The 19957-nt window shown below is 48.5% G+C and overlaps 1 protein-coding gene across 1 annotated transcript; it reads left to right on the plus strand.

The window, feature by feature from the left end:
• Nucleotides 1-412: 412 nt before the first annotated feature.
• On the plus strand, nucleotides 413-19306 carry ADA2 (adenosine deaminase 2). The gene is made up of 10 exons (XM_057390044.1): nucleotides 413-718; nucleotides 1698-2023; nucleotides 4276-4501; nucleotides 10865-11075; nucleotides 14127-14254; nucleotides 15332-15422; nucleotides 15723-15831; nucleotides 16774-16931; nucleotides 17726-17928; nucleotides 18834-19306. The coding sequence occupies exons 1-10, from the start codon at nucleotides 684-686 to the stop codon at nucleotides 18940-18942; spliced, it is 1596 nt and encodes a 531-aa protein (XP_057246027.1). The 5' UTR covers nucleotides 413-683; the 3' UTR covers nucleotides 18943-19306.
• The last annotated feature ends 651 nt before the right edge of the window (nucleotides 19307-19957 follow it).

Genomic DNA, 19957 nt, shown 5'->3' on the forward strand with positions numbered 1-19957 from the left:
TGATACCTGCCCGATTCACAAAGCTGGCAGAGGCTGGACMAGATCATTTAAAGACACTTGTACAAATTTCTGTTTTCTCAGATGTAAAAGCATTAGTAAGCAGCGTTTGCAGTGTCGCTGGCATAAAATGCACGGTGCTCTAGATCAGATTAGATAGCCAAGCTTGTGTGTATTTCTGGGACAGTTTGAGCAGGGCTTAAGGGTTTCCCTGTACCAGGAAAGTGTGCCGMAGCGTTTCCCCCAGGATATTTAAAAGCTGCCTGTGTGTGCCCGGGCAGTCGGGACGGCTGCACAGAGCAGCCCCTCGCCCTTCCTCGCTGSAGGCAGTAATGGGTTAAAGAGCTCCCCCACCCCCGCCCTGTACAGAAGCTGGGARGTTCCCATGAGCAGCCCCGCTTTTTTGGCAGTCCACTTCCCAGCTCGGCTGCCCGGGCGCCCGTGTCCCACTTTCTCATAACCTCCCCTGCCTCCTCCTCCTCCTCCTTATATATTCATGAAGCAGTCCAGCTGGGGAGAAATAAAAGCTGAGCGAGCCGGGGCGGCCGCACAGGAAGAGGAACTGCCTGTGGCTGCGAGTGCCTCGCTCCGCACCGCCGGGACGGATCCTGCCGCTTTATCTGTACCGGGACAGTGCTGGCTCGCAGGAGAGAGGACTGCTCCCTGCTCCCTCGGGCAGCAGCTGCATGAGCTCTGGATGCAAGGAGGAGCAGAGTCAACAGTAAGTCAGTCAGTCTCACCACGGATAACACTTTTTAAAGGATGTTTCCTTTTCTAAGCTCAGAACCAGGCCTGATATGGGGCTGCATCCACTCCCTGCTCTGTTCGCTCCCTCAGGACACCTTCATCCCCTGGGACCCACTAAAGGGGCTGGGGATGGACCTGCAGGAGGAGAGGYTGGAAGCAGGAGACACGTGCATAAGCAGGGCCTTTGTGTGTAATTCACATAGGAGTATTTTAAAATGTTGAGCCCTTCTCCAGCCTATTTTGCTCTGGAGAGATTGGCRTGGAGGGTCACTAAAGCCTGGTGTTGAAGGATTATATTGCAGTTGTGCTTTTTTGGGGAAGGGCAGAGCTCTCAGAGTTTACATGTGTCTCCTGTGATCTTTTACTACTCCCATTGGTCTCACTTCCATCCTCTTTCTGCTGGAATTGGAAAGAAAGGACAACTCTGTAAGTGCAGAGGAAGCCTTGGGGTTTTCTGCCCATAAATTAGCCCTTCKGATAGCTGGAATATACTGAAAGGGTTCAACAAGTCTTTCTCTTGACTGGAGAAAATTGGGCTCTGATTAGCTCAAGCCAAGCCCCTTACTTGGACATTATCAACACAGCCAGCACTGTGTCACCAGCAGCCCTTATTCAATGGGGGCTCCATCCCAGCCTGCAAGCAGAGTCCCGATCCCATCAATCCCCCATTCCAGGCTAGACCTTTGCCTGACAGCATTGTGTGCTGCCAGTCTGATCCAAGGAGCAGTATCTCTTCCCCCTACCCAGTCTTGCTGTGTGTAATCAGCAGTCAAAGGGAGTGTGCTAATACATAGCCCTAAAAACAGGGGACACTGGAATCAGTTGCTCCTCCCAGTGCTGAGCATCCCATTAACCCTCTACTTCTGCAGGACTGGGCCAACAACTTCATATCCCATTGCTAAGGTGTCACCTGTTGACCTTTGCTAATGCTTCAGTCTTGTCTCCCTGTCAAGGTGCAGTTCTAAGATGAAACCTCCACCCGGGCAAGACATAAGGCTAGTGTACCTTCTCCTGAGTTTGGCTTCCCTCTGCCTTCCYACCCCTCTCTGGAAGGACCGGGACTCCCTGATGCAGGAGGAGAAAGCCCATCAGACAGGTGGCAACTTGGTGCTGAGTAGGCAGGAGCAGCAGCTCAGTACAAAGCTYGTAAACCTCAAGAAGAAGGAAGTGGAAACAGCCATAACTACGGGACAGTTTCCTCCAAGCATGCACTTCTTCCGAGCAAAAAGCCTCATTGATCAGAGCGCAGTGTTCAGCATCTTAAAGCGCATGCCAAAAGGTAGGCTTGACTTAAAGAGGCTCATCTTACTCAGCCTTTCTCACCTTTTGCTTTCTGAGCTGGGACAAAACAAAGATGTGGAAGACAAGCTTATGAGAGCTGTAAGTTGGGTTCCAGGAAATGCCCTGCTTCTGAGCTCAGGGACGGGGTAGGGGGAGAGAGGAAGAGGGGGATGGATTGTATGAATACATRTTTCCAGCAATTGTGACATTTGGTTTAATTTACAATATGGATCATTAAGTCTTTCAAGAGTGGAGAAGGGGCAGAGGAAGCAAAGACAACAAGACATAACAGACATCYACATTTCCTCAGCATGTTCCAGCTRGGGCCTCTCTTTTTSCCACRTACACACACAGGCTACCAACCTTGTTTTATTCTATATCTTAGCCAAAAGTGTTGTATGCCCCAAAAAGTGTTTCTGCAGGTGGTTCTGTAGTAGATCTGAAGTCTACTGGAAAGTCTGAGGACAGTAGAGGAGGAAGGGACTGCCTCTAACACTGGAAGTTTCTTTGCTTGTTRTGTACCAGTCAAAGCCCCTGTACTTCCAGCACCTAAAGTGAGCTTATAAAAGGGAGAGTGACTTTTTGCATGGGCAGATAATGACAGGACCAGGGGGAGCAATACTGAACTAAAAGAGGAGAGATTTAAATTAGAGGTTAGGAAGAAAGTCTTTACTCAGAGGGTAGTGAGGCACTGGAACAGGCTGCCCAGAGCAGTTGTGGATGCCCCTTTCCTGGAAGTGTTCAGGGCCAGATTGGATGGGGCTCTGAGCAACCTTCCCAAGTTCTTCCTCCCAGTCTCTGCTGTGAGATGCAGATCCCTGTCTTGCAGTATCCTAATGTGTTACCATAAATGATTCATATGTCAGAAATGTCATTATCCTTTCATGGCTGAATTGAACAGTAAGTAATTAAAAAGTACTCCCCTCTTCACCTCCAGTAACATAGATACCAATTGGTAATCAAAACAAATAATTAACACTTTTCAATCCAGGAGATATTAAAATGGGTTCTCAGAATCTTTGCAGGGGCTGTAAGCTTTTAGGGCCAGGATCACATCTTTGTAGCTGTTTGAGTAGGACTTGATCAGWGCCCCTGGGAGTTCCTGTTGTTTCAAGCACTATTGTAATGTTTGTTGCTGTTCACATACAGGGAAGAGGGTGACATTGACAGTCAGAGGAGGGTGCACCAGCTCTGCTGAGGGCAGCAACCACAGTTCCTCAGCATCTTTACAGCCAGACCCTCTGTAGTGGGAGATCATAGACGTTATAGTCTATAGTAGACTAGTCCACGATCAGTTATAGTCTTGAACTTCATCTGATGGCAAATACATACCAGTCTTGTGTCTTTTCTTGCTATTCACATTCTCCCTTTACCCCCAAGGGCATCAARGCTATTTTGACTAAGAAGTCTCCCCTAGACTAATAAAATATATATCTAAGACTTCAGCTCTCATAGTATCTTCCCTTCACAAAGGTGAAGGATCAATAACAGCTGGAGTCTTTGGAAATGGACAGATTTCAGCAAAGTGAAATGATAAGGAAGGTGAGCCTACAGAGGATGCTTCCTGTGCCAGGAAGACTGGCAGTTGCCAACACACTGCACAACAACAGAGTGTCCCAGAGGCCCTTTGTGTTGGCCAGCAGCAGATGTACAGTGTAAGCAAGCATGCTTTTCATAAGGCATAGAAGTAAATTGTACTTCTGCATCTGAGTGCAATTCCCCAGTGTAACATGGYCTGGGATTTTGGTGTATGCCAAAGTTTCAGAGAGCTGAAAGAAGAGACATGGACTAGACACAAAAATTGAAGTTGGGATTCAAACTGCTTAGACACAGAGCTTTGCTTCAGGTGTGCTAGTCAGCCAGCATGCCTTGTAAACTGCTGCATACTGTGTGAGTTCCTCTTTAAATGAGTGGGGCCTGAGCCAGCTCACAGCAAAGTCTGTCTGAAAGACCTTTAATAACTCRGAGCATTTTCCATCCCAGTGGAGAGGCAGAGCTCCCTATTGATTTYCCCCCTCCCTGTGCTCCCAGGGAGCTGTCACACTCTGCCTGCAGAGTGTCTGATGTGGAGGGGGCCACATCCTCCAGCCCTGGGGAGGCAGAGCAGCCGCGCAGTCCTTGCTGGGAGAGATCACTCACAGCCTTCTAGAGGCATTGCCAGATGCCCCCAAACAGGCAAACAAACTATTATCACATGAAACCTCCTTCCCAGCTGCCTGGACTCATCAGGATGTCCTTGTCCTCCACCAGGTGCTGTCCTACACCTGCACGACTATGCCATGCTGAGCGTGGACTGGCTGGTGTACAATGCCTCCTACCTCCCYGACTGCTACATCTGCTTCACGCACACGGGCACCGTCCGATTCCGCTTCTCCAAGCCGCACCCTCCTCACCCCCTGCCAGCCCAGTGCTCCCAGTGGGTTTTGCTGGAGACCTACCGGAAACAGCTGAGTGACGTGTCCGAGTTTGATCGCGGGTGAGTGAAGAGGGGTTGCAAGCCTGATGGCACTCCATGGCAGCACTGTGTGGCCAGCAGGGTCATTCTGGTCCAACTTTCCCGTTTGCTTGCTGCTCTGGAAGGGAAGAACTCCATTTAGGGCTTGTGCACATAGAAATAGCAAATAGCAATATAAAAGCTTGAAGGCTGCTGCATTAACTAGAGTCAAGGGACCATAAAAACTGAATTTTTCTGTGCACACTCACTCTGGCCCTCTGCACAGACGTGCTGAGGACAGCGGTTTAAGTAGATTTATGAGACCTGTCCTCCCCTCTCCTCAGCATCCAGACTGGATRGACTCCCAGTGTGGGACAGGGATGCATGGTGCCTCATCCAGTGAGGTACCAAAAAACTGGATGAGGAAGCCAGGTAGCTGATGAACAGGTTCTCCCCAACAGCAGAAAAGTCATTTGCAAAGTCATTGTTTTGATTCAAAACAAGAAGTTGGGCAAACTACTTATGTTAACTACCGTGCTAGCAAAAAATCTCAAACAAACTTCCCAAAATAAAACCCAGCTCCCCCTCCAAACACCAATCTTGTTTTCTGAGGACTGCCTTTGAAATCCCACTGGCACACACCACCCAGCAGCATGAGGCACTTGTTCCCAACAGGACCCTCCAGGCACCAGGATCTGTGACTCACCCTYCTGGGCACTGGCTGAGCCAAGGAAYACCACAGACAGGACCCCTGCCTGGTAGAGCTCTTTCTCCTCAAAGATCCTCCTGCTGGCAGAATTTCTGCCCTCACAGGCAAGGCCTCCTACAGCTRTCCAGGAGCTCACACCTCAGATAGTTCCCCAGGGCATCACACCCTCCTGCAGGAGCTCCCCTCCCTGCAGGCATCTCCTGCCTTTTTTGCTGGCAGCCTTTTATCAGGACCGGGCTGTTCTGAACCACTTATCATTTAATCACTTACAGGTGGCTGGGAATAGCCTGGCTCCCCCTCTGGCCGGTGGGGATGGGAAGACAGAATCCTATCTCCCCATCCAGGGGCATTGATCCCTGGACAAAGCCCTGCTGAAAAGGCCAAGAGGAAGCATGCAGTTCTGCCGTGGTGTGTGGGGGGCTGGAGAGTGCATGCTAAATAATGCATGAAGTCAGACACTGAGCGATGAGGACAAAGGAAAATATTGAGTAGCYATCCATTCAGAGGGCACTGCTGTCTGGCATGGTGCTCCAGGGGCTGGGGTGCTGCAGAAAAAAAATAGTGTGGGGAACTTTAATGAGATGGTATCTCCTCCACATGGAAGCTGTCTGTGCTCTGTGCCCTGCAGATCTGGGAAAGAGGTCAGGTCGGGAAGTTGAGGAGCTTACAGACTTGTGCCATGGTATTGCCTTCCCTCCCCAACAATAGCAATGGGCAGGGCAGAGGGGTCTGACTCTCCAGGGCATCCACCATCCCTCTCTTGTGGATGTCCAGAAGAGAAGGAGAAAGTAATGTCAGACCCTGGGCTCTTGACCTTTTATACCCTGAGGCTCACCTGCCCTGACATGTGATGGACAAAATCAAATCCAGTGAGAAGTCACTTACCTCTGCCTTCCAAAGAGAAAACTGGTCCCCGATTAACTTCCTTCTATTTCTGCTGGGAATCAGAAGGGAGGAAAGAACACAGCACCAGCTCTCTTCAACCACACCAGGAGATCCATAAATAATGTGCAAGAGATTGGATTTTGAAACAGCTTCACTTCCTCAAAGCCCAAGCAATTGCACTGGGCATTTAGAACTGTCTCAGGAGCAACCCTTCATTGCACTTGTTTTCAGTTACGTTTCCATGGTGTGATGTCACTTTCTGGCAGAGGCTGAAGGCCAGGGCATCCTGTACACCCTGCACACCTGGGTGACTACAGCTGTGCATTGTGTGATTCCCTCTGTTCCTGCGTGGAAACAACTTGTTTTYAGAGGTGGTATTACTACATTCCTCTTCTTTCATATTTGTCTGACAATGTTGAGAGGCCACAAGTCAGAGCAAGACTTCAGAGTGGCAGGCACTGCACAGGGACACAAGACAGACCCCTTCTGCAAGGGTCTCCCCAAATGTGGAGGGGAAACTGAGGCAGGGACCGAAGAAGTGATTTTCCTCAGTAAAGACGTGCCAGAGCCAAGTACAAATTTGGATCTCTCACATCCTGGGTGCTCACTTATCCATTTGACTATGTTGTCCTTCATTTCTTGCCCTTCCATGCTCATCACCACAAAATCACAGAGGAGTCATTACGCATAATGTGCAAACACACCAACAACAGCCACACTGAGGCACTTCCCCTYCTGTATTCATCTAATCCCCGGGTACTAGTCTAGGGGTTAGAAATGTTTTTGGCTGTCTGGAAATAGGTCTCTAGCCAGGAATAGGCCCCAATCTGTTCTGCTTCTCAGTTKCTGGAAACTCTCCCAGTCTCTTGAACATGTGCATCCCAGGCTACCTCTTCCCTGCACTCCTCTTTGCCCTTGAGCACTGACAAGCTGAGAGAAAGCAGATGTCAGAGGAAAGAACGGATGGATAGTTGGGTGGTTTTAAGGAAGTGTCCAGGGAATATGGCAGCAGGGAAGGGCTCTCATGCAAGACAGGGTGGATCAGCAAATGTAAAAGAACAATGGAAATGTTTTTGAGAAGCTGCACCTCTTTCACCTTACAGCATTTCTGACCAGGAAGGGGTGGAAGAAAGGGAAATTCTGCATCAATTTTGCCTCTGGCATTTTTAGGTACATATACGTGTGTGTGTGTGTGTGTGTGTGTGTGTGTGCGTGCTTTGGAAGGAAGTCTTTCCGATCGTTTCCCTCAAGAGAAGGTCTAATCATTCCTATTCAAAACACACGTCTCATGGGCCAAGACCCTGGAGTATTGTGTTACTGGTAAGCTTCCAAGAGGATGCTGTTAGGAGAGCCAGGACAATTTGGGCCTAGGGACAGTGAAAGGAAGAGAATTTTGCTTTCATATTTAAAAGAAAAAACAATCCTCAACTTATTTTCTTCACAATCAATTACGATACAGAAGAATGTCATTCTTTCCCTCAAGATGCAACATAATGGCTCCCATGTCTAAAGCAAGAGCATGCCCCCAGATATTTAGGGAAGTAGCATTGACATTCCAGATATTTGTAAAATACCACCGCACACCCCCCACCAGCAGCCCAAGGATTGAGGCCGTGCCCAGCAGAGCTCTCTATCACCAGGATGAAGTCATCTGTGAGGGAATTGACACCACGGCTGAGGCTGCAGGGACAACTCCCCTGGGCGCTGGCGGTTGCCCAGGCCGCCATCACCTTCCCCTCCATGTCCTCTGACTGCCTTATCTCACAGAAAAATAGGGCAGTGTGTGCATTACAAGGGAAAAAAAAGGAATAAAAATCTACTGCAGAAACAAAGCACTCCGCTCCCTCTACAAGTCTCCCCTTGGGGAGAAGAAGAGGGGATGAGAGAGAGCGAGAGAAAGCGAATGAACCACATGTGACAGATGTTAGTCACACTATTTAATGCACCACTGGAAGACATTTAGATACTGYGATGAGGAGAGGGGCATAATTACCCATCGAGTACAGAAAAAGAAGCAGGAAAAGGAATCCCCTTAAAAACAAGGCAACAAAAACCTTTTGCTTCTCTATTACACAGCACAGGAAAGGAAAATTGGGAAAAAAAAAAAAAAAAAMCAGGAAAAGAGRAAGCAAACCCACAGTTCAAAATAAATAATCCGTGGCTGGTCATTTTAGCTGTGCCCCTTTGGGCATATGCATTGCAATAGCATTGTTCAGTGTATATATGACATGACATGGAAGGCTATTTGTAGTCTGCACCTGATCACTGGTGAAGGCCCATTCCAGAAAAGAAGCAAAAAAAAAAAGTATTTATGAAGCTTTGCTTCATCTGCATGAGCTACGGATGGCAAAAGCCCCCAAACTCTTAGCAGATTATCTGTTTATCAAGGATGGATCACTATTATGCAATAAATCTTCAACAGTTGTAAGGATCAATAATCAGTCTCAAAGGGAAGGGGATTATAAAGAGAAGTACAATTTGATTTATGTGCTTTTAGGAGCAGGGTGGTGTGGGGATTTATTGCTGTTTCCAGCCCAAGAGCACAGGCTAAGTAAACAACTAGGAGTTTGTATAGCCAAATTTAAAGGCAGGGAGGGGAACCCTGTGCATGCTCGTTGCTAGAGGAGTCGAGTTCTCACAGGACAAGGGGAGAAAGTGGTGGGAGCCCGACTAACCACCCATCCTTATCTGAAACGGAGCTGCCTGGAGTGGCGAGAACGGGCTTGCACGGCCTTTTGATCCACGGGGAGGTTTTTCCCTCAGCGCTCGCAGCGCCGGTGGGAACAGCCCCGCTCGGCTCCCGGCTTCGGGCAGGTGCTCTCCGCTGGCGTGCGGAGCTGGAGGGGAGCTGCCCTTYGGCCAGGAGGGAAGTGGAAAAATCTCTTTTCCCCAGCTCTTCCCACACGAAACYTCCCTGCTGAGCAGCAGCACACCCTTTCTGCCGGCGGCTGCCCCCCTCCGCAGCTCGGGCAGCTGGAGGAGCGCCTTCAAGATGCTCCCGGCTCCTGCATTCCTGGTTTCTAGGGTGATGCCGTGRAGTCTCCCACTGCTGCGTGCTCCTCACTGCCCGCCCCTTCCATGGTCCAGCTCGGTCTTCTCTGGTTGCATGAATTACTGAACAGTAGCTGGGGTTGCCCAGTGTCCTGTGATAATGGCACCAAAGCCCCCATTGTAATGCATGGGATGGCAGAGCCCAAGTTGCTGTGGAAACCTTAGCTCTGATTTTCCTGACTGTTGAGCATTTGAAATCTCATCCTTAACAGTAGTGGCATCTCTTCACCTTCAGGTTTGCTTCTAAAATTGTTCCTGGCAAAGAAATTAACAGAGTGAGGAAGAAATGAAACTGCTGCCCCGGGAAGAAGATCCACAGAGTGAAACAGCAGGCAAATCCTGCTGGAAATGGGCTCTGTTTTATGGGCAGGATGAAGGGATTCAAAAGGCATATTTGCTCAGGATGTCTTAGTTTATGAATTTGGACCAGATCATATTTTACATCTGTAGGGGGACTGTGGGGGTTTAATTCCATCCACAAAAGTGTCCTGGATGAAGATAATAAGATCACAAATCAAACCCACATCTCCCATATAACAAAGCAGATCACTGCATGAGGATGGGGGCCAAGATATCAAACACAGAACATTATTAAAGATCAGTAGCTGTTATTGAGAGGAAACAATACACTCAGATGAAAGCTGAAGCACGGCTGAAGGTATTTCTATCTGAAGCTGCTTAGCCCCTGACAGGAGATAAGCACTGGGCCTGGCCAGACTGGTGAGCCCACCTGCCAGCAAGAAAACACATCTGTAGGTTGCTGTGATGGCTTCCATTTGTCCACCCAGGAATGAAGTTAATCACCCCTGCATTGCCATTTAGACTTTGCCCACTGGTAGGAGAAATTTATTATGAACCACTGTTCAGGTGGAGRACGGAGGGCTGTTGCCAGAGATAGACTTCAGGTGGGATGAAGGYTATCAGCTTGCCAGAGGGTGGTGGTGTGGCACAGACGCTCACCCTGTCCTAAATCCAAGCTGTCACCCATGATTAGATAATCTTGTGATTTACTGGCTCCCTTAAACTCTGCTTGATAAAACTACCCACTGTCTCTCTGGATTTCTGAAAGAAGCTTATATGCCAGCTGAGTCTGTGGAGGAAATAAATGCATTTCCATCACACTAAAGAAAAGCCAGGACTGAGATTCTTATCAGCTGTTTCCCTGAAGTAGCTATTAGCAAGGCAGACAGGGCATTAGGTTAGTTCTCACTGGTCTAGGAGAATGATTTCTGATACACAGTTGTCTTCCCCTTGCATTTTTAAGATGGCATATTTTGACAATACAAAGGTACCAGGACAAGTTACAGCCTCAGTARGCAGGTTGATGGTGGCCCAGTACATGGGATCTCCTGTAGACCCAGTCTGCCTTTTTGGTGCTGAAGAGAGAGCCCCAAGTGTCTTAACATTTTATGTCAAAGATTCTTTGGAAAATAGGAGTAATTTACATGCCAACTTTCAGGTTAGGGATACCCTGTGAAGCAGAGTGTAATTGATATAAAGGCACCATACTTGCTTTTGCAACTCTATTCCTTCTCAAGATTTGCCCTTGAAAAAGGGAGGGGCAGGTTTTAAACACCTGCTCTTATAGCTCAACATGTACCATGTGAATTCTGTTCCAGCCATTAGAGGAGTAAATACAGGTGGCAGAAAAATGACCTGAATGCTTCCTAATTGCACCAGACGCTGTTATGTCTCTTGTACTGCAGTGCCAACAKGCTCTATTTGTTCTCCTCATTCCTCCTCTTCTCCCTTTCCTACAGCTTGCTGAGAAACCTGACCCTGGTGACAGATGCCCCTGAGCTGGCCTATCCCTCTCAGGCTTTCATTTGGAAAAGATTTGAAGAAGTCTTTCTCATTGCCTCTGGACTTATCTGCTACGCACCTGTGTTCAAGGCCTATTTCTACCAGGGGCTGCTGGAGCTCCATGAAGATAACATACAGTATGTGGAGATAAGAGCTATCCTGCCTGCGGTACGTGGGGTTTGGCTTCTCTAGTAGTCTTTTAAATCCCTATTTCTCCATAACTTTTCTCAAGCCCTATCTTGAATTTAGTAATTTGGATGTTTGCATACCTGCCCTTCTAAGAATGCTGGAAGACCTTRATCATATTCAAAAATCTTTCTTGGAGATTTGCATAGGCAAGGGCTTGAAAGTGAGAGACTCTGTTTTTAAAGGCTAAGAGAGTTACCTGCTGTGACATCAGCACAAAACTACGCTGGACAATCAGACTGGGAGCTGTGTCAAAATCTTGCTTGTTGGGAAGATGTAGCTCAGTTTTGTCTGCACCAGAATCAACTGTTCTGTGGCAGCTATTCTGAACAAATTTTCTGTGTTGAATAGAGACTTATTTTAATATAGCTATGTTATTTTAAATCCTCAGCTTATTTCAGAACAATTAYTCTGAATAGACGAGTCAGTCAACTGGCAAAACACAACCTTCCAYAATTTGCAGACAACCTAAAATTTTGGCTATGTGTATGAAGTATGAACTGCTCATTTCATTGCCACTAACACCAAAATCTGCTGGTAATGGTTTAGACCTTTCTCCCTGCATTCCACCCAGAGCTGGCCAGATTGTCCTACAAACATACTCTGCCCTAACGCCTCCCCAGGCACCAGGAGACCACACCACTGGCAAGTGTTCCCGCTTTCCCAGTGACAATTTTTTCGCTGCAGACACACCTTTCCCATACAATTCTCCAGCACAGCTCCACACAGGACTCCATGGGGGTGGGAGTTCTATCAGAGGGCCAGATGCCTTACCAAAAYGAACAGACTGGGTCTGGTGGTCCTCACCACACTACCTACTTCCATGYTCTTAGCAGTCCACTACAACAGGAATGGAGCTGCTGTGCTCTTTCCTAACCCTCCAGCAGCACCTGAAGGACTGGGTGGTGCTGGTTTGTGCCTGGGAATGCAGGTGACAGCTTGCTACCAGCACCACAGCATCCAGGGGATGCAGGAGCTATGCTGATGTCCTGCTGGTGTCCTGACTCCTGAACGTGCCTGCCAGTAGCTTACTTAAATTACCGCCTGTGCATGCAGCCAGCTGCAGAGCAATGTCTGTGCCCCAGGAACCACTGCTGCCCTGGACACGCCTCCACAGCCACCCCTGCCAGCAGACAAACAGGTGCTGTGACAAATTTGGAGGCTGACCTGGCTTTGTCCCAACAGCTGGGGAGTGGGGCTGCTGACCCTGCCCTGTTGCCGCTTGAGCTGGCCTCATAGCAAGATAGAGCTCAGTGTCAGAGCTGCAGGACACCACTCTATTGTGTCTGAGAGGAGAAGGATGCATTGCAAAGGGGARAAAAAGAAGGGAATGGGGAGAAGTCCACAAAGTTTACATGTATCTTATTTTGCTGGGGGGTTGCCATAAGCCAGTTGCTCTGAACTCAGTCACCACCTGTTTCTGGGGTACCTGGAAAGAGAAAATAACAGCAATGTCAAAATGCCTGTGCTGTGAGGCAGTGTGAGCGCTGGCATCCCCTCAGGCCACACAGTTTTCAGGCCAAGAGTATCTGCCATGGTACAAGTGTGTGGGCCTGACTGGAAAATACCCTGCCTTTACCATCAGCCCTTAGACACGGTTGTAACTCCTTTTGAAGAGAGGCTTGGCAGGGAAGATTTGCTTCCCATCCAGCTCCTAATGCTGGCGGCAGCTGTGGGAGCCTGCAGAACCCCGGGGCTCGCTCACAGCCGACAGTTTGCTTGCTGTGAGMTCCAGGCAGGCTGCCTGCAGCCCGGATACCAGGGCAGGGAGTGCCAGGAGCTGCAGCCGTGCTGGGATGGAGGGCAGCGTRGGCAGGGAAGRGACAGCTAGGCTGAARCTGGGATGAGAGGGCGGGGAAATGCTTCATGGTGAAAGTCAAGGTGAGCMGGGTGTGACAGGAATAACAAGATGCTCGTGGGGCTGGAGATCCTCCCCAAGGCTCGGACAACAGCGCTGACACTGCAAAAGCTCTCCTCACAGCAAAGCCTGCCAGAAGCGGCCCCTGAGGTAAAGTAAATGAAAACTGGGATTTAGTGCGAAACAGCAAACATTGAGGAAAAGCCCACTAAGCCCAGCTGTGTTTGCAGATTCAGCTGTGTAAACTCTCACATTCCCATGGGCTGCAGCTGGGGAAAATTCCCTCTGAGCATCTGCAGCTGCCCCCACGGCTGCTGGTGCCTGCAAGGGGGACACCACATTGTGACAGGATGGAGGGCTTTGTGAAGGGCATCCTTGCAAGGGGCAGCACCAAAGAAGAAGTTAGGGGGTGAAGTGGAGCAGTTGAAGGCTGAAGGAGAAAGGTGGCAGAGAAAAGAATGGGGAGAAGGGTGARAGGAGAACCGATGGAATGGTTTCAGTCACTGTCTGTGAGTGACTCCAGGCAGGGCCTTTGTGGGTTGGTATCAATGGGGGTGTTCAGGTCTCCACACCTGCTGAGTACAGCCCTTGTAGTGAGGAGCCTCCAGAGCAAGCTGATGAGACAGAGCATGCCAAAAGAATTATTTTTTCCCTGTTTGCAGCCAGAGAACTGGGAAAGCATGGCAAGACTGAATGCCTGACTCAAGGTCATGAAGCAAACCTCTGGCAGAGGGGAGCAGAAGCCCAGCTCAGCTGGTAGCTTATGGAGCTCAGCCATCGCATGCCTTGGGGCTGCCTCGGCTGACAGACTGCCACTGCGAGGCACAGAGCATGTGTGAGCTGCCAGACAGCTGGACAAAACACTCCAGCATTTGATACAGACAGGACTAAGAGGTCACGGTCTCCTCTGGGTACTCAAGGGCACGTGCTTGCCACATCTGAACATGGAGTAACTTGTATCACATAGGAGGGAGGAAAATCACTCCTTAGTTCTTGCCAGCTGGTAAAGGCTTGCAGAAGAAAATGTTCTGCATAGATTTAACTGCTTTTGTTTTCCTGCCCTGTTCTCAAGACCATAGTACTTTGCTTCTCCCGAGGTTTTTGTCAGTTCATTTCTCCTTTCCAATAAAACACCTCTTCTAACTACCGCTTGTCATGTGCTTTTCATGCTGCAGGTGTACGAACTGGATGGCACTCAGCACAATAAATCATGGTCTGTGGCAACCTACCAGGAAGTGACCAGGCAGTTTGTGAAGGAGCACCCAGACTTTGTTGGAGCCAAGATTATATTTGCAGCACACAGGTAGAGGCTGGGCAGGGCTAAGAGTGGCTGTGCTGTGTTGGAGGCGGACAGGGAGGATCAGGGCGGGAGAAGCAATGCTGAGGGCTGGGCTGAAGTGCCACAGTTGGTTGGCAATGTCCACTTGTGTCGTTAGACCCGGGGTGTTGACTCCTGAAGCATTCCCTGGCATGTGTAAAAGGCTGAGGGTGAGAAATCATCCATATAAGTCTGTGTACGTGCAAAGCGAGCGAGGTGAGCTCGTGGTGTGCGCCAGAGGAGCGTCTGCAAGCCCTGGGAGCGGGAATGAGCCAGGGCAGGGCTGCCTGGGTGCGTGTCCAAGCCCTGCCTGCTCTTTTCCTGAGCCAGGATATATTCCCTTTCCCTGCAGAATCTGAAGCAGTGACAGCAGTTCCCGAGTATGGGCACTCRGTATCACAGAGGTCCCCATGGGACCTTGCAAATGCTGCTCCCCACAGCCTGTGTATGGTATGTTCGTGCTGCTGCCCAGGCAGGCGGGCACAAGGCTGCTCTCCAAGTCAGCCAGATGCCATGGAGTCATGCGAGGTGATCCTCAGCAAGTAGAGCAGACCTCTCAGCAGCACTTACTCACTCTGGTTTGGCACAATGCCCTCTCCAGATCAGAGCTGGCATGCTTTTCTGGCCAGCTTCAGTATGGACACAGTCCGCAAAGTCTGATATAGGTAGAGGAAACTCAAATTTAAAACTCTGTTAAAATGCAGTTACTGTCTCACTTCCCAACAAAACAATCAAGAGGAAAAAAAAAAAATTAAACATTTTCACTCCACACTGTTGTGTTTTCTGCTTGGTAAATGGGAAAGCCAGTGAATTAGACAAGCATGCTTCAACTCAAGTGACAGCAGGTTCTAGCCAGGCATTTCCTGGTCATTCATGGGTTTCCTTTCATAATATCAATTTTCCACTGCTGTTACTCCAGAGACTTGAAGCTGGTTGTCAGATTCAGGAGCAACTTTCATTTTGGAAATATCCCTGGGGCCCCCATTTCATAACTCAAACCTCGAGAAGGCAGGCCCATGGGAGTCAGCTTCTGCACTGCTTTCTCTCTCTCTTGCTCTCTAGGATGCTGAATGTTTCCCAGATTAAAGAAGCCATCTTCACTGCCATGGCACTCAGAGCCCACTTCCCAGACACCCTGGCAGGCTTCGACCTGGTAACCGTATTTCTTCTGGGGCTTCACATTAACCCCTAGTGATACAACTACACATATTCCATGGCATATGTTGTATACCAGAGCCAGAACCTCTGTTGCTCTACTGAAATCAGTGTTAATGAATTGCAAATCCTCCAGCTAAGGATTTTGTCCAGGGTAATTGACAAAATCCCCTGAAAGAATCAGCTCTCTACCCCACAACATTGTAATTTCAGCACAGCTGGCACCTCATTTAYATAGAGCTGTAAGTCCCACCATCTTCCCAAGTGTGCTCAAAAATACCTTTCTGCTTTCCCCCAGGTTGGTGATGAGGATGAAGGTCATTCTTTATGGGAYCTAAAGGATGCCCTGACCATCCCATATTCCATGGGGGTCAACTTGCCATACTTCTTCCACGCTGGGGAGACTGGTAAGCATGAGGACTCAAGGCCTGTTACTGCTTGCAGTGGCAAAACTGAAGTCCTGCAAAGCACAGAAGAAGCAAGCCTGGCTTGCTTGCTGGCTGTATCAAGAGGATGTGTGTGTATACAAGGGTACACAACCAGCTTTCCCAGTGCTTGTCCCCATATCAGTTTGGAGCTGTGACATTCCCACATGATCCCTCCCTTACCTACTCCCTGCTCTTGACTGTAGGTGTCATGTTGCCTGGTGTGACAACCAGTTATGTGTAGGAGTTATTGCTGGTAGCCATTTCCTCCTTGGAACTGCACTCACTTCCCATCCACAACAGCAGCTGAGTCTCCCAACCATTACTTCCCATTTTAAGGTGAAATACTGTCTGAGCCGAACTTGAGTCTTAACTGAACATGCTCATCAAAGTAACCGATGTACCCTTCATTYCTGAGGCAATGTRTTATTATTGGCGATATGTTATTCASTCTGGATGGGTGGGATCTATCCTAACCATSCATGACAGTCATGTCTAACTCATGTCTTGTACGTTGCATATTGACATCTACAGAAAAACTGGGGTTACCCTGGGGTCCCTTTATAGCCATGGGCAGGAACAAGCACTTCTAAACCACAATACACCTCATCCTAATGCACAGGCTACTCYCCTGTAGTTGTTACTCCTCACCATTGACAATTAGTGGAGCCCAGCATAATTAGCTCAGCTGTAAGAGCAATACTGTAAACATCTAAAGCCAAGTGAGGTGAGTGGGTATCTGTGTGCTGGGCAATATCCTGGGCAGATTTAGATCCCCGTTTCACTGAAAATGCAAGTGGAAACTCTAGGCATCAGCAACTCTCTCACCTCACAACTGGGACATCTATTAACAAAATCATCTAGCAATATGAGAAGTTGTATTTCCTTACAGCACTGCAGTGACTCTTATCTGTCTCTGCTCAGACTGGCAAGGCACCTCTGTAGACAATAATGTGCTGGATGCATTGCTACTGAATACCAGCAGGATTGGCCATGGGCTTGCTCTCATTAAACACCCAGTAGCCAGAAGTTTGTCTCTGAAGAAGGAYATTCCTGTAGAAGTCTGTCCCATCTCCAACCAGGTATGTGGCTGAAAGCCTAGCTCTTGGGGTTTACCATAGCAGTGAGGGTCAGCTGGGGGGCAGCTACAAGTTTTGATGCACACAGGCTGGCTCAGTTTCCATTGCACCATGTTGTACTGCAGTTTGCTAAGTAGACACACACTCTGAATATATATAAGGCTTGTAATGCCAGTCAGCAAAAAAGTCATTTAAATTTCTATCCAGAGGAACTTGGAAAGGCAGCATCCTCCCTAGTGGAGATGAGGCCCGGAGCCAGAGAGGTGTTTAAAGAGACATAATTGAAAATACTTAAAAGCCAGGAGGGCCAGAGGCTGAGAAGCTGGGATTGTAATTGGAGGTCCCTGCTTTTGTAGAATGCATAACCAGCAGGAACTCTTTGCAGCACATTAATGTGGTGCTATTGTCCCCTGGGTGCAGCAGAAAGGGTATTTTGGGGTGGAGATTTACTGGTGTGAGCCTTAAGGCAAAAAAACCCTGATACCAGCTCCAGATGCCTCAAGCTAAGCACCACAGCAAATGTGTAACCAAAAGACTATTCCTTAATTGCTCACAGTCAAATTRTTCTAAATAAGCACAAGTTATTCACCCCACTGGCCTTGATTAAAGTGATTAATTTAAGAAATTAATCTCCTTGCATAGTCAGTGGAGACAAGTTGGTTCTCGCTGCAGCAGTTCAGAGCAGGAGATGCTCTCTGGAGGCTGTGCCTCCCTGACACAGGCAGCCCTGGCAAGTGTGCAGTGTGACACAGCTGCAATAGCCTGAAGTGGGGTTGTCTCCCACTCTTTCCACCCAGGTCCTGCTGCTGGTAGCTGACTTGAGGAGTCACCCTGCAGCTGACCTCATGGCTGAAGGRCACCCAATTGTGATCAGCCCTGATGATCCCTCTGTCTTTGGGGCAAAGGGAGTCTCCTATGATTTCTATGAAGCATTCATGGCCATCGGAGGGATGAATGCTGACCTGAGAACCCTAAAACAACTTGCACTCAATTCCATAAAGTAAGTTCATCACCTCTCTCACCTAGTTATAGTGATCATAAGGAGACTATCAGYTTGCTTCCCTTGCTTGCATTTGGGTTTTGGCTCTTCTGCCACATGAACTGGGCTTCCACTAGKGCAAAATCTCCTTTGTGTGTCTTCTCCAAAGGCAGGACACAGGGACTCCAGAAATTCCTGTGCCTGTACTCTCAAGTGCCTTTCTCTAATTCTGTGTGTCAGTTTATTCTTCCTTTTCCATCCTTTGTGAACTTGCCTCCACTACCTGGTTCTGGGTATGGGAGAAACTATGTCTTTATATCACTTGTCTATTTCTGCCAAAATTTGACTTCCTGCACTGTTTTCCATGACTCTTCTGGGAAACACAGGAAAACAATTAGCATTTAGTTCGTCTGTGTTTAACCACTTCTTYTATTTATGTGGACAGCTCTGAATGTCCAAAAATAGTTTGGATATGATGCCCAGGATCTTTCTGCATGTTCCTCAACTCTTGCCTGTTTGCCAGATCCTATGCCAATCCTCAAGGCTATCCCAAGTCCCCGAATGGCTGGGGATACAAATACCATGATTTCCTACCACTTTGGACAAGCTCAGGGCACATCTGAAAGCAGCAGCAGTGCTGTGTGTTCTGTACTAGTCACTAGGTACTGCCAAGGGAGACTCCAGCTTATGCAGATTGAGCTGTTTGTCTTCATAGTGCAGGACTCAGGAGCTGCTGATGTGGCCATGTATTTCTTGTCCCACATGAGCCCGACTGGCAGGAGCTCCAGCTTTTTACGCCTTATTACTCTGTGTGGTGCAGGCAAGGGTTAATCTGTTGCTGCTTCTTGCCTTTTCATTTTGGTTCTGCTCTAGAAATAGCTGCCCTCTTGTCCCCTGCCTGATACTGACTTTTCTCCTCCTCACAGATACAGTGCCATGCTACCGGATGAGAAAGCCAAGGCCAAAGAGGTCTGGCAGAAAAAATGGGACCAGTTTGTGGCTGACCTCTCTGATAGCTTTCTAAGGGAGCTTTAGAGGGGATGAGGCTCATCTCAGAAGGCATTTGGCAAGCTAGAGCAAGCCAGACTGATTKCTGAGAGGGAGACTGCTCCTTCCATGTGACCTGAGCAGATGAATGGACGTCAAAGTCTCACCTGGCAGTGGGTGACTCTGGAAAGCCAGGCTTAATGGGCTTAAAGCTAAGAAGGAGCTGCACTGTCCTGGAGGTAAAAGGGAGCAGTGAACCGTTATAGCAACCACAAGAAAACGCCYGGCTCAAAAGAGTCAAAACAATTAAAAATTGCCAATGACCAAATCCTGACATCCTTATTCAGGAAAAACATGCTTTCCAATTAGAGTTAGCAGGAGATTGCCAACATGAGGATCTCTGAATTTCACCTTATCAAAATGCAGACCTTGTCCGGAAACAGCTAAGACAAACATCCAACCATTTGGGCCACTGACCTTCGGGAGAGCAAGGACTGAAAATGACTCTTGTTGTGTTTAACCCTGGGCCTGCCGCCAAAATAGCACTGCTGGGTCGAAGAACCAGTCATAGGTCTGATGTCTGCTATTTCAGGACCTACCATGGCTGGAAACAAACTGGTGGAACTTGCTCCCTGAGCATTTAAGCCTGGATGCACAATGATCATGAAGCCAGAAAAGAAGTGCCTCAGTTGTCAGCAGTTTTTTTACTACAAAGTCTTTTCCTGTCCTCTGATCAAAAGGAAGATGAAACACATTTCAGGTTAAGTCAGAAACATCCTGGYTCCCCAGACCCAGCTTGATTAAAACTATCCCTCTGCACAAGGCCTCATTAACACAGGCATTCATAGACAGCACCTTTTGGTTTCAGGGGGTTCCACTTCCAGCCTTTGCTGCCCAACTCATTGTGCAAATATGGCCTTATTCAGCCTGTCAGAGAGATTTACACCTTGGTAGAGAGCTACTGTGGATATCCACAGTGCTCATTTGGACCCCTGTGGTTTCCAGCTCTTTGGTAAAAAACAGCTACACAACTATGTGTCTAGACAAGCAGATTCCCATTCTT

This window comes from Malurus melanocephalus, unplaced genomic scaffold, assembly GCF_030028575.1.
Source record: "Malurus melanocephalus ecotype Western Australia unplaced genomic scaffold, MMel_1.1 scaffold_22, whole genome shotgun sequence".
In the NCBI taxonomy this organism is placed as follows: domain Eukaryota; kingdom Metazoa; phylum Chordata; class Aves; order Passeriformes; family Maluridae; genus Malurus; species Malurus melanocephalus.